Below are 18,322 nucleotides of genomic sequence, written 5' to 3'. Positions count from 1 at the left end.
GAGAGATGAGGAGGGATGGGGGGGAGGAGAGAAAGAGAGGGGGGAAAGAAAAGGTTTCTCTCCTTCTCCCTGGAGAAAGGGGGGAGGAGAGGGGTGAGAGAGGGGGACATGCTCATGGGCATAAGAATGCACATTTGGATGGACTTTGGCACACAGTAGCCTATGTAAGGTGAAATCTACAGGCTTGGAAAGATCAATTTGTAAATGGATAGAAAACTGGCTAAAAAACAAATTCAGAGAGTAGTGGTTAACTATTCTTACTCTGAATGGTCTAAGGCAGGGGTGCCCAACCAGTGGCCCACGGAGCCCTCTGATGTGGCCCGCGACCTCCTTCTGTGGGATGGCAGATTGGCAAGCCCAGATCATGGGTTGCAGACCCGCCATCCCAAAGCATCTGTGTTAATGAAGCCGGCAAAGCAAGCAGCTGTGGAGCAGAGCTGTATAAGCTGATGCTTCCTGTATAGCGCCATCTCTTGCCACAGGCAGAGTGATATCAAATGCACTCTGCCGGGGACAGCAACAGCCGGCGATACCTGAATGGAAGACTGTTAACCACTTCAATACCCGGCCATAGTCATATGACGGCCACAGATGGGATCTCGCATCCTGGGTGGACGTCATATGACTGCCTCGGTATTTTTCCGCTCCCCGGGGGGCCCGCAGCACGGTGATCGTGGATGAGGTGTGTCCCTCGGACACAGCCCATCCCCTTTCTGTGAGATTTTCATCCCCATCCACCCCCTGATACATGTGACCGGCCGTGCCCAATCACAGGCGGTCACATGTACTGTGCTGTTACAGGGCTCGTACACGTGCCTAAGGCGCATGCAGAGCGCCGATCGGGGATGCGGCTTGTCACCCTGACACAGCCCAGCCCCGATCGTAGTAAAGAGCCAATGAAATTGTCTCTTTACCAAGTGAACGGCTGTGTCCAATCACAGCCGGTCACAGAATATAAACAAACCACGGTAACGAGATGTTACCGGGTTCTCCGCCTCACACACTGATCGTGTGTGAGGATGAAATTGCGATAACATCCCGTTACCACCTAGTGTACACCAATCACACACTGATTACCCCCCCAATAAAGTGGACCTGTCACCACCCACAAAGTACTTGTCACCACCCATCAAAGTACCTGTCATCACCCATCACAGCCCATCTGAGTACCCGAGTACCTGTCCCAGCCCATCTGAGTACCCGAGTACCTGTCCCAGCCCATCTGAGTACCCGAGTACCTGTCCCAGCCCATCTGAGTACCTGTCAGCCCATCTGAGTACACAAGTACCTGTCACAGTCCATCTGAGTACCTGAGCACCTGTCAGCCCATCTGAGTACCCGAGTACCTGTCCCAGCGCATCTGAATAACCGCCTACCTGAGTACCTGTCCCAGCCCATCTGAGTACCTGTCCCAGCCCATCTGAGTACCCGAGTACCTGTCACAGCCCATCTGAGTACCCGAGTACCTGAGTACCTGTCACAGCCCATCTGAGTACCCAAGTACCTGAATACCCATCACAGCCCATCTGAGTACCTGAGTACCTGTCACAGTCCATCTGAGTACCCGAGTACCTGTCCCAGCCCATCTGAGTACCTGTCCCAGCCCATCTGAGTACCCAAGTACCTGTCACAGCCCATCTGAGTACCTGTCCCAGCCCATCTGAGTACCCGAGTACCTGTCACAACCCATCTGAGTACCCGAGTACCTGAGTACCTGTCACAGCCCATCTGAATACCTGAGTACTTGAGTATCTGTCACAGCCCATCTGAGTACCCGAGTACCTGTCACAGCCCATCTGAGTACCTGTCACAGTTCATCTGAGTACCTGTCACAGTTCAACTGAGTACCCGAATGCCTGTCACCAGCCCGTCGGCGTACCTGAGTACCTGTCACCAGCCCGTGGGAGTACCCGAGTACCTGTCACCGGCCCGTCGGAGTACCCGAGTACCTGTCACCAGCCCGTCGGAGTACCCGAGTACCTGTCACTAGCCCATCGGAGTACCCGAGTACCTGTCACCAGCCCATCAGAGTACCCGAGTACCTGTCACCAGCCCGTCGGAGTACCCGAGTACCTGTCACCAGCCCGTCGGAGTACCCGAGTACCTGTCACCAGCCCGTTGGAGTAACAGAGTACCTGTCACCAGCCCGTCGGAGTAACAGAGTACCTGTCACCAGCCCGGAGTAACAGAGTACCTGTCACCAGCCCGTCGGAGTAACAGAGTACCTGTCACCAGCCCGTCGGAGTAACAGAGTACCTGTCACCAGCTCGTCGGAGTACCCGAGTACCTGTCTCCAGCCCGTCGGAGTACCCGAGTACCTGTCATCAGCCCGTCGGAGTACCCGAGTACCTGTCACCAGCCCGTTGGAGTAACGGAGTACCTGTCACCAACCCGTCGGAGTAACAGAGTACCTGTCACCAGCTCGTCAGAGTACCCGAGTACCCATTTGCAGCCCATGCCTCATAGAATACACATTGGGGTGTTTGCTTTCCAAAATGGGGTCATTTTGTGGGCAATTCCATTGTCCTGGTGCTCCAGGACCTTCAAAAGTGTGATAGGTAGGAATGAAATGAGATGTGTCATTTATGCTCCTAGAACGCCTGAAGGTACCACTTCAATGTTGGACCTCTGTATAAGGCCAGGCTGTATAAAAGTCTCACATATGTGGTATCGCAATACTCAGGAGGAGTAGCAGAATGTGTTTTGGGGTGTAATTGTTGCTATATACATGCTATGTGTTAGAAATATCTTATAAATGGACAACTTTGTGTAAAAAAATAAAAACTAATTTAATTTTCTTTCCATGTTTTCCGAAGACTTGTGTAAAAAAATTAACCGTTCAAAAGACTCATAATGCTTCATAGAATATACTTTGGGGTGTTTGTTTTCCAAAATGGGGTCATTTCATGGGTAATTCACAAATGTAATAGGTCGTTAGGAAATTAGAGGTGTCATTTATGCTCCTAGAACACCTGATGGCGCTCCCTGCATGTTGGGCCTCTGTATGTGGACATGCTGTGTAAAAGTCACATACATGTGGTATCGCCATACTCAGGATTAGTAGCAGAATGTATTTTGGGGTGTAATTTTTGCTATGTACATGCTTTGCTTTGAGTTAGAAATACCTTATAAACTGACCACTTTGTGTAAAAAAAAAATGTTTTCATTTTCTTTCCATGTTTTCCGAAGACTTGTGGAAAAAAATGAACTGTTCAAAAGACTCATTGTGCCTCATAGAATATACATTGGGGTGTCTGCTTTCCAAAATGGGGTAATTTTGTGGGTAATTCTACTGTCCTGGTGCTCCAGGGCCTTCACAAATGTAATAGGTCGTTAGGAAATTAGAGGTGTTGTTTATGCTCCTAGAACCGCTTACGGTGTTCCCTGCATGTTGGATCTCTCTGTGTGGCCAGCCTGTGTAAAAGTCCCACACATGTAGTATTGCCAAACTCGGGAAGAGTTGCAGAATGTATTTTGGGGTGTAATTGGAAGTATGCATATGCTGTGTATGAGAAATAACTTGTTATTATGACAATTTTGTAAAAACAAAAAAAACAAAAACATTCTTCTTTTTCCCAAGAATTGCGGGAAAAAATTACAACTTCAAAAAACTCACCATGCCTCTTACTAAATACCTTGGACTATCTACTTTTCCCAAAAATTTTGGGGGGGTTTTTGTACTTTATTGACATTTCAGAACTTCAAGAAATGAGATAGGCCTTCAGTACATCAGGTGTGATCAGATGTGATCAATTTTCAATGATTTTCACCATAGCTTGTAGACTTTATAACTTTCAAAGAGACTAAATAATATCCTCTAATTTGGTTTATTTTTCCAAAGAGATGTAGCCGTATACATTTTGGCCCAAATTTATGAACAAAAATTACTTATTTGCAAAATTTTATCATAGAAACAAAAAAATGTTTTTTTTTCAAAATTTTCGCTCTTTTTTCACTTATGTCGCAAAAAATAAAAAACCCAGTGGTGATTAAATACCACCAAAAGAAAGCTCTATTTGTATGAAAAAAATGATAACAATTTTGTTTGGGTACAGTGTTGCATGACTGAGTTATTGGCATTCAAAATGTGAGAGCGCTGAAAGCTAAAAATTGGTCTGGTAAGGAAGGTGTATAAATGCCCTGTATTGAAGTGGTTAATAAAGGTCAGTTTATTACTAAAATTGCAGTGTATACATGGGCATATCTGTGTAGTGGTTACTGCGCTTCTTTCAAACTGATCCGCAGGTGCAGTGCACCTTCAGGTTACCTGCACTGAGGCATAGACTTCTGTTATTACCTGCGGGTTTGGTGAGCTTTCAGAAAGTGCACCACACCTGCAGGATATAATAGAAGTCTATGGCAAAGTGTAGCTAATCCGCAGGAAAGACACAGGTGCACTGCGCTGCATTAGTGTGAAAGGCCCCTTTCTGTCCAATTAAATCAAACCCTCCATTCACCTCTATGAAACGGCAGATGTAAACAGATTTCCCTATCCCATTGATCCTTTTTAGCTATCTGTAAGGAGGTAATTCTTCCCAGTGACCACCAGTGTTCCTTTGTGTTGAAAAGGTTGAGAAAGGCTGCTCTAGAGTCTCTGCTTTCAGAATATATATAACATTTGGGGGGGTTTATGTCATCTTCAAGCCTAAAATAATTTTTTAAACATGTAAACAATAAAAAAAAAATATTTGCAAAAAATGCTCTGGCAGTGATAGGGTTAAGTCTCCTTATTTCTGGTCATGTGACTACGATTTTACATTTTCCCTGGACTCAGGTCAGCCTGTCAGTTTTTTTTTCCCCACTGTAAGAATTTAAAAATAAATGCTAGTTTGTCTTGCAGTTCATTTTTAACATGAGATATGGATGGACAGATAGACATTAATGTATCTAATATTCAGTTATATTTTGTATATACAGGGACATGAAATCACCTGCCAGCATTATTTTTAAATCCTAACTGAAATGTTAGTCTAAATTGCCTGAATTTTTTTAATATTAATTTCTAACATTGATTTACCCTTGGCACCATGAAAGTCCTGCTTCCACACTAAACAAAAATTCTATATATTTAGGACGTGGTGCCCTTTGACCTTCCCTCTTCCCAGCATTGGTTATGGTTTATATTAATGACATCAATTTATATTATTTCTATCATTACATTAATATCCCCATTGCACTGCACAGGTCTCATGGCTTGGGCACTTTACTCCTATGCCCATATATGGTATTGTCTTGGACACATGCCAAGATTCTGGCAGTTGGTATAGGAGTGGCAGTTGGCAGTTGCTATAGCAACGGCAGTAGATATAAGAGAGGCCAGTTGTTGTCAGAGTCAGTTGTTGCTGGGAGTGTGAGGAGGTAGGTCATGCTTTGCTCTGCACAAATTGTAGAATATGTGTGTGTTTGTATAAAGGGGGGCAGGGTGCCGGTACATGAAAACCAAAGCTGGGCATAATTCTATGGTATGTTCTCCTTACAAAACAGCCATAGTCTATGTAGAAAAGCCTCCATACAATATTATTTATTGCAATATGGCAATTTTTCTTTCAATTACATTACACTAATTACATTAATTATATTAATGAATAACATCATTGCATTATCACAGTAATTCATAACATTTCACAAATGATATGATTATATTAGATCAATTACTGCATTATATTACATTAGTTAATTGGAGAAAAGGGGGCGGAGCAGCCAAGTCTGTGATTTGAACTATTTTTAGATTCCAACTGATCTTTTAGTTTAAATCACCTGCAAGCCGGTACATGATATCCAAAGCTGGGAATAGTCCTAGAGTATGTTTTCTTTAGAAAGCAGCCATAGCCAATGTAGAAAAGCCTGCACTAAGGAAGTGAAAGGGTTATTCCGCCGTGGGGGAAGGGCAGTAAAAGACTTTTCCCTCAGCCCTGCAGTGACATCACTGGTTCTATCTAGCATATTATTGGGAATTATATTACATTACATTATATATATATATATATATATATATATATATATATATATATATATATATATATATATTATAACTATATTATATAAAAGAAGAAAAGAAGAGTGAGAGTTTGGGTTTGCTACCTTTATCTCTCATTTCTTTACCTTAAGGCCCCTTCCACACTGGGGAGGTGCGGGCGTCGGCGGTAAAACGGTGGTATTTTTACTTACGCTTTACCGCCGTTATAGCGGTTTTAACTCCCGCTAGCGGCCGAAAAAGGGTTAAAATTGCCCGCAAAGCACGCTGCAGTGGCGCTTTGCCAGCGGTATAGCTGCGCTGCCCCATTGAATTCGATGGGTAGGAGCGGTGAATACACCGCTCCAAAGATGCTGCTATCAGGACTTTTTTTACCGTCCTGCTAGCGCACCGCTCCAGTGTGAAAGCCCTCCGGCTTTCATACTGGAGTGAAAGGAGACGCTTTTTTCAGCCGCTATACAGGCGCTATTTTTAGCGCTGTAGCGCCTGAAAAAACGTGTCAGTGTGAAAGGGGCCTTAATACATCGATCCCACAATCATTGGTGTTTACTGGCACTCTATACCCCCCCACACCTCCCAACTTTTAAACAAATGATCCCATCATCATAGGTGGTCAGCGGCTCTTTAAAGGAAAAGGGATTAAAAATCAGTTAAAATCAAGACGTTACTACCTTTGCCTGTGGCTCTTGTTCAGTAGTTGTTTAATGTTTAACATTAGTTGTAGTTATGGTCAATGACTTTGTGTGATGTCTGGTTACAAGAATTTATTACTAAATATTGTCTTTTTCTATCTTTACAGATTTAGTGGCCGACAACTTTTTGAGATTTGAGAAATTTGAGGTTTAGCAGGCGTTTGGTAAACGTTTGGGAAACGTATTCATTGTCTTAAAGAGCATCCGATTTTATTTGGAGTTTTCAGAGACAAATTTCAAGATGAGCTATTCAGTAAGTATCTATATATTTTTTCACTATTCTTATATGACTTCACACTCACAACTGCACATACACAAAGGAGAACAAAGGCTCTTGACATTATTGACCTAATATGGTCAGACTTTTTCGCTACATTTTCACTTCCTGTGAAGAACGCATTTCCTGTCCCTGGGTGACTATACTCACTCCTCCACTGTATCTATGTAAGAACTCATTGCTGCCACCCAGGCAGGACTACAAACATGTCTGCCTTTGTTTATTCCAATTACATGGGAGATGGGAAAATTAGCAGTTTACAGAAGAAAGATTAATTTGATAATGCTGTCTATTCACAGCATTTTTTGACAGGTCAGCGGGTACTTTCTGTACTTGCTGAAAATCATGAAAAATGAAAACTAAAGCAGCCATCACATCTAAGGACTATCTAACTTCAACATATTAAATGTTTGTTCTTGACTTTAATTGTCCTTTAAAATTCTATGTGAAGACGTTTATAATTTTTGTATAGAGTGGTGAGAATTTAGACACTGTGTTGAGTTGTTATTGTTATCTGTATTGCCGCTTAGGAGTGGTAATTTAAAAAATTCTGAGCAATTGGGGAGGTAAAGTCTTAAAATGGGGACACCCAATCCTGTGACAATTAAGATAGAAATTACATTCATTTTAGAGAGATTTTCTCAAATTTCCCGTTGCATCTCTAGGACAAGAAGTGATGAGAAATCTCCTGATCACAGGAAAAAAAGAAAAACTCCATAGGGGTTTTAACTCTTCCCTATACTATCTAAAATTATAACAAAAGGTTGTGGCTCAGCATACACTTTAAGAAAACTGTATACAGCGAGGAACGATGCCAAACATAGTCAGACATAGAATATGAGTTTACATTCACCTCATGTAATGCAGATCAAATATGAACATTTTTTTCAGAAACTTCACAATCATATAATAAACCATACAAAACAAAATCCAAATGAATGCCAATGTTACGCAACTTTTAAATATGAATTTAGGCTGATCTTCTTCTTTTCATTCATAGGGAAAAATGAACACCATCAACTATAGGAGAGTTGATGAGGCGAGCAAATGGGATAAAGTAAGGAGTGTAAAGGAGAAGTGGTTGGAAGAAGAACGCAAGAGAGAGGAGGCTAAAGAGAAACAGAGAAAAGCAGAGGCGAGGGCTAAAGAGCAGAAGAGAAAGGAAAAGGAGGAACAGAGAAGGAAGGAACAATTCAGAGAGGAGGAGGAGAGAAAATGGGAAATCAAAAAAATAGAAGAAAAGAAGCTGCTGGAAGCAGTTCGCAAGAGGGATGAAGCCAATTGGAGAAAAGCAGAGGAGGAGAGAGAAAAACAAAAGAGAGAGGAAAAAGAGGAACAGCAAAGGGAGGAAAAATGCAGAGAGGAGGAGAAGAGAAAATGGGAAAACAAAAAAAGAGAAGAGAAGAAGCTGCTGGAAGCAGTTCGCAAGGGGGAGGAAGCCAATTGGATAAAAGCAGAAGAGAAGATCGATGAACAGAAGAGAAAGGATAAGGAGGAACAGGGAAAGGAGGAAAAACTCATTAATGAGGAGGCGAAAAAATGGAAAAACAGAATAGGAGCAGAAAAGAAGCAGCTTGAAGGGGATCGCATGTACGAAGAAGCTACTTGGAGAAAAGCAGAAGAGATAAGAAAAGAACAGAAGAGAAAGGAAGAAGAGGAACAAAGAAGGATGGCAAAAATCAGAGATGAGGAGCAGCGCAAATGGGAACAGAAAAAAAGAGAAGAAAGGAAGCATCTGGATGATGATCGCAAGAGGGAGGAAGCTCAATGGAAAAAAGCAGAGGAGAGGAGAAAAGAACAGACGAGAAAGGATAAAGAGGAACTGAGAAGGAAGGAAAAATTCAGAGATGAGGAGCAGCGCAAATGGGACAAGAAAAAAAGAGATGAGAAGAAGCAGCTGGAAGAAGATTTTGAGAGGGAGGAAGCCAATTTGAGGAAGACAAGAGAAAAACAGAAGAGAAAGGAAGAGGAGAAACAGAGAAGGGAGGAAAAATTAAAAGCTGAGGAGGCGGAAATATGGGAAAACAGAAAAAGAGAAGAGAAGATGCAAAGACTAGAGCAGGAGAGGCTGCAAGAAAATTACAAGAGGGAAGAAGCTGAATGGAAAAAAGCAGAGGAGAATAGAGAAAAACAGAAGACAAGGGAAGAAGAAGATCAGAGAAGGCTGGACAGAATCATAAATGGGGAGGCAAGAAAATGGGAAAACACAAAAGAAGAAGAGGTGAAGCTGCTGGAAGAATATCGCAAGAAAGAGGAGTCTAAATGCAGAAAAGCAGAGGAGAAGAGAGAAGGAAGGAAGAAAGAGAAAGAAAGGGAACAGATAACAATGGACAGACTCAGAGATAAGCAGACGCAAAGATGGGAAAACAGAAAAACAGAAGAGGAGAACAGGCTGGAAGAAGATCGCAAGAGAGAGGAGGCTAAATGGAGAAAAGCAGAGGAAAAGAGAGAAGAACAGAAGAGAAGGGAAGAAGAGGAAAAGAAAATCTTGGACGAACTCAGAGATAAGCAGACACAAATATGGGAAGACAGAAAAGCAAAAGAGAAGAAGCAGCTGGAAGAAGACCGCAAGAGAGAGGAGGCTAAATGGAGAAAAGATGAGGAGAAGCGAGAAGAACGAAAGAGACAGGAAAAAGAGGAACAGAGAAGGATGGACAAATTCAGAGCTGAGCAGGTGAGAAAATGGGAAAACAGAAAAGCAGCACAGGAGAAGCAGCTGGAAGAAGATCGCAAGAGAGAGGAGGATAAATGTAAAAGAGCAGAGGAGAGGAGAGAAAAACTGAAAAGATGGGAAAGAGAGGTACAGAAAAGGGAGGACAAATTGAAAGAGGAAGAGGCAAAAAGAAGGGATAAAAAATTAAGAGAACAGTGGATGCAGCAGAAAGAAGATCGCATGAGAGAAGAGGCTAGAAGAAGGGGGCTGATGAAAAAAAGAGATGATTAATGTGAAGAGAATGAGGGGGTTGATAGTTGAAGGAGAGGGAGAGTGGGGGGAAAGTAAGAGGGAAAAAGATAGAAAGAGAGGGAGAAAGGAAGGTCTCTCTCCTTCTTACCTGGGGCATGGGGGAGGAGAGGAGTGAGAGAGGGGGACATGCTCATAGGAGTGAGAGACCCCCTTTCCACCCTCTCTTTCTATCTCCCCCCTTACCTAAGAGAGAGGGGGCTAAATGGAGAAAAGAAGAGGAGAAGCGAGAAGAACAAAGGAGAAGGGAAGGAGAGCCGAGAAGAAGGGGGCTGAAGAAAAAAGAGATGAAAAAAGAGATGAGTAATGTGAAGAGAATGAGGGGGGTAATAGTTGGAGGAGAGGGAAAGAGTGGGGGAAAGTAAGGGGGAAAAAGATAGAAAGAGAGGGAGAAAGGAAGGTCTCTCTCCTTCATACCTGGGGAATGGGGGAGGAGGCTAAATGGAGAAAAGAAGAGGAGAAGCGAGAAGAACGAAGAGAAGGGAAAAAATGGAACAGAGAAGGATGAAGATCGCATGAGAGAAGAGGCTATATGGAGCAGAGCAGGGCTCTGGGCGGCACAGTGGTGTAGTGGTTAGCACTGTCATCTAGCAGTAAGAAGGGTCGCTGGTTCAAATCCCAACCACGACACTACCTGCCTGGAGTTTGCATGTTCTCCCTGTGCCTGCGTGGGTTTCCTCCGGGTACTCCGGTTTCCTCCCACAAACCAAAGACATGCAGGTAGGTTAATTAGCTTTAATTTAATTGGCTTTTAATTGGCTTAATTGGTGTCTTTATTCAACTTTAATAACTATGAAACTACGAGAGAAGAATAGAATACAATAAAAAATATTGTACAATCCAATATACCGAATTCTTTTTTGATGCAAGGGAGAGTTCCCAGCATTACAACCAATCTGAAGATGCAACATGTGTACTTAAAACAGTTTCTACATATTTAGGTTACAGATAACATTACAGAGTCCATTGAAAATATAGGTGTTAAGATGGGAAAAGAAACAGAGGGGGCAAAGTTAGAAAAGAGAAAAGCAGAGGTGGGGGGGTTCGTTAGCCGAGGTGAGAGGTGGCGCCAGAATTTGCCTCCTGTGCCATGAAATTATAGCTGGTTATTGGCCATTTATGGCCCTCGGAGGTTAATTCCCTCATCTGAGTAAATAAAGAGGTTCCAGATAGCCCAGGTAGACAAGTATTTCTCGTGTTTATGTTATGCAGTAAGTACCAAGTCTTCTAGCTTACTGCATTCCTCCACCTTACGGATCCAATCTGCCACTGTCGGCGGGCTCTGCTGTTTCCAACGAAGCAGTATACATGCCTTCGCTGCATTCAAAAGATGGCGAATCAGTGATTTCTTGTATTTTTTGATCTGTATTTTTGACAGGTGTAAGAGGAAGAAGGCTGCGTTATCTGGTATTAAATAATCCGTAAATCTTTGGGTAAAGTTCCTAACTGTTCTCCAAAAATTCTAGAGTTCAGAGCAGGACCAAAAGATGTGAAGCATTGTGCCCTCCTCCTGCTCGCACTGCCAACAGCGGTCCGAAGTGTTGGGGAAGCATTTGTGCAACCTGGAAGGCGTGAGGTACCACCTCGTCCAGATTTTATAGTTAGTCTCCTGTGTTTTTGTGCAAATTGACGTTTTGACCGCACAGCTTACGATTTTCTGTTTTGGGTTTCCAAAAATTTGCAACCAAGCTCGCCCTCCCATCCAGCCAGACCGAGTAGATAAGGTTGTGTGGGTGGCGAGTTAATCAGCGAGTACATTTTGGACAGGATTCTTGCCAGTGGCTCAGTACCTGTGCAATACTCTTCAAAAGTGGTTAGTGGACGGGCAAAGTCCTGCGGGTCTGAGATCGAGTGAAGGAAGTGGTGTAACTGCACCACTTTCCAGAAGGGTAGTCGGTAGGTGCCTACCCCCTCAGTCAGTTCTGGTAAGGTGAGCCAACGTCCCGCTATTACAAACTTAGCGACATGGTCCAACCCTGCGCACCTCAACCCACCAAACTCAGAGGACTGAAGGCCTGGTGTAAGATCAGAATGTCCCAGAATTGGGTAGAGCGGAGAGTTGTGCGAAGTGAGGGACGACTGCACAGCCGTCTGTCTACTGTGACGTAGTGTGGTACCCATGAGTGGATGTGTTTTCAGTCTTGAGGGGAGAGAGGCGAAGCACCATAACGCTCCCTTTAATGGGATGTTTGTCTGAGCTTGCTCAATCTGCACCCATAGTTTAGTCCCTCTATTTCGTCTCCAGTCTAGCAAGCGTCCTATGTGTGTGGCCTGAAAGTATTGTTTAATGTCCGGTACTCCCAAGCCTCCCTGCTGTTTGGCAATGACATCTGTACCCTATTTAAGTGTGTTTTTTTGTTGGCCCAGATAAAGCGTGAAAAAAGGGCATGGACCTGCTTAAAGATAGAGTGTGGTATATGAATGGGAAGGGCTTGGAGGAGATAGAGGATTTTGGGTAAGATACACATTTTCAGGAGGTTACATCTGCCGAACCACGAGTGCAGCCCTCTATTCCAGTTTTCTAATAGGGTGTGGACCTTGGTCAAGATACGGGGGAAGTTGAGCTCATATCTACTGGAATATGGTTCCTAAGTATTTTAGTGCTACAGCTGTTCACCTGAAACGAAAGTGGGCTTGCATTGAACGCATTACTGAAGGGGCGATGGCTATTCCCATGGCTGCTGATTTTGAAAAATTTATATTTAGATTTGATAGCGCACCATAGGCATCAAATTCTTTAAGAAGATTTGGGAGGGAGATCCTAGGATTGGTCAAAGAAAACAGCAGGTCGTCGGCATAAGCCGAGATTTTACAATGAATGCCACCTAGGGAGAGGCCCTGAATATCAAGGTTCAGGCGTATTTTGCATAGAAAAGGCTCTAGTGAGAGCGCAAATAGGAGGGGGGACAACGGGCACCCCTGCCTTGTTCCATTCATGATAGGGAAAGGAGCTGAGAGGAGGCCATTGCTTTCACCTGCGCCGTGGGGTTAGAATAGATACTGTTGATCCAATTGAGCAGCCTGTCTCCCAGGTCTATATGACGGAGCACTGCAAGCATGAACTTCCAGTTCACCCTGTCAAACACTTTCTCAGCGTCGGTGCTCAGAAATACGCAGGGAGAGCCCTCAGTGCTGGCAACATGGAGGAGGTTTAAAACTTTAATGGTATTGTCTCAAGCCTCCCTGGTGGGTATGAAACCCACCTGTCTAGATGGATTAAAGACTGGAGATGATTTGCCAGCCTGGAAGACAGGATCTTGGTGTACAATTTTAAGTCTGTGTTGAACAGAGATATGGGTCTATAGCTTCCGCACAGGGTGGGATCCTTATCCTCTTTGGGGGATCAAGGAAATGTGGGCTTTTAACATGTCTCTGGGAAGGATTGCTTCTGTCCCAATTGAATTAAAGAACGCTACCATTCGTGGGCCTATAATGGGAAGGAAGATTTTGTAGTAATGAATGGTATATCCATCTGGGCCCAGGGCTTTCCCTAATTTCATGGAACTGATGGTCGTCTGCAGCTCTTCTAAGTTTATGGGTGTAAGCAGAATACAATTTTGGGACTTTAAATGAAGCGAGCATCAAAGACGTGCCCGCCTCCATCCCTATCAAAATATTAAAAATGGGGGGAGGGGGGAGAAGGGAAGAAAGTGGGACTTTAGATGAAGCACACAGCAAGTAAACAAGTTGGTCAAGCGACTAGAAAGTTATATTTATTCATATTTCATAATCCATAATCCACCATAAAACATTTTGGGCATCAAGCCTCTAAAAAAACATTTTGGGCATCAAACCTCTATAAGGTGGATCTTGGATAAGCATACAATGTATAGAAAATGTATCCCAATCCGACAGACCTTAACATTTGAAAAAAGCAGCAATGATAATTAATGCATATAGTACACTTTCATAATTTCATAATAAATTATATTGAATACAAATAAAATCAAATGATGTCTTATTGTTCCATGATTAAAGTAGAAATAAAAAATGATAAAAGCTTGACGCGTTTCGCGGCACGACAACCGCTCATCAGGAGCAAAATCATGGAGTAAATCTAAAATAAAATAAAAAAATGAATTAAAAAAAATGAACAAAAAATAATAAAAAATAAAATAACAGAGATTGAGTAAGAAATATAAGAGGAAAAAAAGTATAATTTTATAGTTAATGAGGGCTATGCATCCAACTCACGTCTGCACCCACACACCAGCAGAATAGCATCGGAGATCGCCACAACATCGCAGAGCACAACTCCCGGTCACCACAAAGGCCAGCATGGGCGATACCCACCACAGGCACCTCCAAAGTGAAAATTTGCATGTGTGAAGTGAAGTGTGAATGAAAATCCCAAAGGGGAGCCTAAGCGAGAAAAATGTAAAATAAAAATATATTAATAATGTGTGTCAAAGTGGTGAGAAAAAAAAAATTAACATTTAAGTGTACCTATAGCCAAAAAATGGGCCATGAAAAAGTGAACATGGTCCGTCACGTAGAGCAGGTGCACCGACTTTTTCCTGCCCCCAGCACCACGCTGACCGAGACAATACCGACGAGAGGAATGCTTTCACCTGGGCGGCTCAGCCGTCCGGCGATTAGCGCCAGTCCATCTCCCCAGTGTGTCCAAGCCAAGCGATTATGAAATATGAATAAATATAACTTTCTAGTCGCTTGACCAACTTGTTTACTTGCTGTGTGCTTCATCTAAAGTCCCACTTTCTTCCCTTCTCCCCCCTCCCCCCATTTTTAAGGTTATGGGTGTCTCTAGCTCATCTCTAACATCTGTAGGGGGTTTGGCATTTGGGAGCCTGCTACATAGTCGTCAACATCTGATTGAGCGGGTTGACCTCGCGGTAAATTATATAACAGCATAAAAGTCGCCAAATACATTTGAAATCTGTTGTGGGAGGGTAGCCTTCTGGCCATTCGGGCTGGTAATATGAGGGATATAGGCAACTTGTTTTAGTTCCCTGACAGCTCTAGCCAACGTTTTCCCACATTTGTCCCCAGACTCATACACGAGTTGGCGGCAATGTTGTATGGCCGCTTTGGCCTTGAAATGCAGTAGGTCTGTGGTGTGTTTACGGATTGTCCCAAGCTCTAACTCTAGGGCCTGGGAGGGTGCATGCTTGTGTCATGCCTCTGTAGTCGATAAAGAAGCCAAGAGTTTTGAAAGCTGTGCTGATCGTTCTCTTTTTATTCTTGCTCCATGGCTGATTAAGAGTCCCCTCAGGACTGCCTTGTGGGCTTCCCATAGGGAGCCTGAGTTACAGTCTGGTGCATCATTCTCCTGGAAGAATAATGTAGTAATGCCTCGTACACACGATCAAACAATTCGGTGGAAAAGTCCGGCGGACAATCCGCCCGTGTGTAGGCTCCGGCCGACTTTTTTTTACCCAAAAGTCCGCGCTCGCATTTTGGCGGACAGTACGGCCCTGTGTGCACCAGGCCGCCGTACTTTTGAAATGAACTGACTTTTCCCGCCCGGAGAAAAGTCCGCTCATTTTGAGCGTGGCTCCAGGTAGCCGGGGCCAGTTAAGGAAGCGTCGCTGGACCCGTCACCTGGTATGGACTTAAAGGGGAATCCCTACGCAGAAAGATCGGTGTGGGGGTGCCCCCTAGGTCCATATCAGACCCTTATCTGAGCACGCTACCCGGCCAGCCAGGAAAGGGGGTGGGGACAAGCGAGCGCCCCCCTCCTGAGCCGTGCCGTGCCCTCAACATGGGGGGTGCCCTGGGGAAGGTGGGGCCGCGCGCCTCCCCACCCCACCCCAAAGCACCTTGTCCCCATGTTGATGAGGACAAGGGCCTCTTCCCGACAACCCTGGCCGTTGGATGTCGGGGTCTGCGGGCGGGGGGCTTATCGGAATCGGGAAGCCCCCTTTAATAAGGGGCCACCAGATCCCGGCCCCCTATGTGAATGAGTATGGGGTACAATGTACCCCTACCCATTCACCTGTGGAAAAAAAATAAAAAAAAACACAACACACAAGTTGAGTATTAGTTACTTCCTTCAAGATTTCAGGTACTTGGAGGAGACTCTCATTCAGCCGCCAGAACCGTGAGTTGGCCTTCTGTCTCCCAGTAAGGGTATAGGTCAAGGATACAGGAGCATGGTCTGACCATGTAATATGGCCTATGGAGGAGTTAGTTACTGAGTGTAGTTGATTGTGGGGTATCAAGAAGTAATCAATTATGGAGTAGAGTTTGTGAGTATGCGAATAGTATGTGTAATCCCGTTCACCCGAGTGTTGCAGGCGCTATGCTTTCGCTGGGACGGGGGTATTGACGAGAGGCCCGTGGAAGTATCTGATGTGGGGATCAGGGGCATGTTAAAATCTCCACCCAGAATCAACTGGCTCGACGTAAAATCACTCAGCTTGTTAAGAATGTGTGTGATAAAAGTGCCCTGGTGTTCATTGGGCGCAAATTCCATTGCTAGGGTCATTTGGACGTCCCCGACAATCCCCTTAAGGAACATGTATCAGCCTTCCGGGTCTCCTAGTACTGCCTGACACCTCCACGGGAGTTTACTAGAGATTAGAATGGATACCCCTTTAGTTTTGGCCATTGAGTTGGTAGAGTGGTATGCGATGGGGAAGAATCTGTTTTTGAGAAGTGGGTATTTATCATGTTGAAAGTGAGTTTCCTGAATAAAGGCTACGTCTGTCTGGGACTTCCAAAGGTCATTCATAAGCATGCGCCTTTTTTCTGGGATGTTCAGGCCCTTGGCATTAAGCGAAACTATTTTCATAGAATCCATCACCTCGGCTGTGCAAGGGAGGGGGGAGAGATCAAGAAGGAAGAGGGGAGCACGGGAATGAGGTTAGATGAGACAGACAGGAGTTGAGGAAAGGAAAACGACTAGGACAAGAAAGGGGCCCAAGGAAAAGTTACAAGGTAGGGCCACTCTCCTGTGTGTGGAAAAGTAGTAGTGGTGGAGGTCCCAAGTATAGGACCCGACGTTCTATATAGACAAATTAAAACTTGAACTGACACACTACCCTCCAGATCCTGGGGGTGTGCATAGGCCTATTTGGGGGTAAGGTAGGACTGTAACCGAGAGAGAGGAGGGGCCCCAGCCTCCCCACCCACCCGAACTCAAAGCTTGAAACTTCCATGGTCAAAGAGGAAAAATAACAATAACATGGAGCCGTCAAGAGATACCCTAACAGATACCCCACATTAGGCACTCAACCCTGGCAAGGCAATTCTTTTCAAAAAAGCAGAAACAAAAGTATAAGAACCCCTCTGGCCACCAACCTCCATCTTATTAACATTTCACCAATAGATTACCTCCCCACTGGTGCTATTTGTAGAACATGTCCCCCAATGCTCTCGGTCCACCAGATGGGTCTAAGCATATCAGTCAGGCTGCCCCCCTAACCAGAAAGTCATGAAGGCGGTGGGGACTCCGTGAGGGATCCCCCTTGTCCTCCACCGGTATGCTCTGTATAGCAGGGATCAAAAGTGGCGTACCGGTCCGGAGTTGGAGCCATTCCAGGCAGTCTCAACTGCAAATAGGTCGGCCGCTTGGGCATATGTCCACCCCGAACCCCACTCCCACCGCCCCAGGTGGGCAATAAACTAGCACATAGACCCCTGCCCCCACAAGCAATGCCGGGAGGAGGAGGGGGTGGAGTACAGCAGGAGGTAACAGTCGGCCCCCAACCCGAACACTGCCGTACAGGTGACACCTCTTATCAACATCCCACCCACCCACCAGCCCAAGTCAAAGTTAAACTCTGACCCACCTATATAGGCAAGCCCCGGGGAGTAGCAGTGGTGTGAGGGGAAGCGCATGAATGTCACGCTAGCTGAGGCTCCTGTAACAGAGACTCACAGTTGCCTAGGAGGGGTTTGATCCGCCCCATCTATATCCAGGTGTACACAGCCCAGAGGGAGGGAACTCCAGCCCCCCCAGGGATGGCCGGGGTCAAACCCAATGATCAATAGGGAGGCCTACGGCTCCCCCTAACCCAAGCTGTCCCCGGATGGCCGATATTCAGATGAAAAAAAAGAGGGGGCCACAAGTCAGCGGGGGAACCATAAGTCAAGCCGCTAGGTCCTGGTGTGCAGAATCCGCTCGGCAGCTTCCGGGGCTGTTCAAGTCAAGGGTATACCCTTCACCTGCAGAGCGACTGGGGAGGAACCAAAAGTATGAGTTCAAGGCCAGGGGAAAGATGCATAGCATGTACTTACGCTTCACGGGCATCCTCTGGGAATGCTGTGCGTGAGCGCCGACAACTTCGCGGAGGTCTGGGAGGCAATCCCCCGCTCACGCTAGCGCTGTTCCTGCGACCCTGGAAGCCGGGAATGTAACCAAGCCAGTTAGGGATCTCTATTGGCTCAGCCCCCATAAATGCAAAGAGAGCTGGCAGTGACTCTGGCAAGCGAAGAGTAAAGGAATGTTGATC

General features: G+C 45.1%; 1 protein-coding gene and 1 long non-coding RNA gene across 2 annotated transcripts; one reads left to right on the top strand and one right to left on the bottom strand.

The window, feature by feature from the left end:
• The first annotated feature begins 6,777 nt into the window (after nt 1-6,777).
• LOC143962825 (uncharacterized) lies at nt 6,778-9,918 on the top strand. The gene is made up of 2 exons (XM_077472299.1): nt 6,778-6,919; nt 7,944-9,918. Exons 1-2 carry the CDS (start codon nt 6,908-6,910, stop codon nt 9,885-9,887), a joined length of 1,956 nt encoding a protein of 651 aa, XP_077328425.1. The 5' UTR covers nt 6,778-6,907; the 3' UTR covers nt 9,888-9,918.
• A 3,678-nt stretch (nt 9,919-13,596) lies between these two features.
• On the bottom strand, nt 13,597-14,366 carry LOC143960309 (uncharacterized). The gene is made up of 2 exons (XR_013270296.1): nt 14,100-14,366; nt 13,597-13,962 (listed from the first exon to the last, which is right to left on the bottom strand). It is a non-coding gene; the product is annotated as an uncharacterized LOC143960309 (long non-coding RNA).
• Between the last annotated feature and the right edge of the window lie 3,956 nt (nt 14,367-18,322).

The sequence above is a fragment of the Lithobates pipiens genome, unplaced genomic scaffold (assembly GCF_037356315.1).
Source record: "Lithobates pipiens isolate NorthernLeopardFrog02 unplaced genomic scaffold, aLitPip1_a1.2 Scaffold_8, whole genome shotgun sequence".
NCBI lineage: Eukaryota > Metazoa > Chordata > Amphibia > Anura > Ranidae > Lithobates > Lithobates pipiens.
This window is presented reverse-complemented; position numbering and strand designations above follow the sequence as displayed.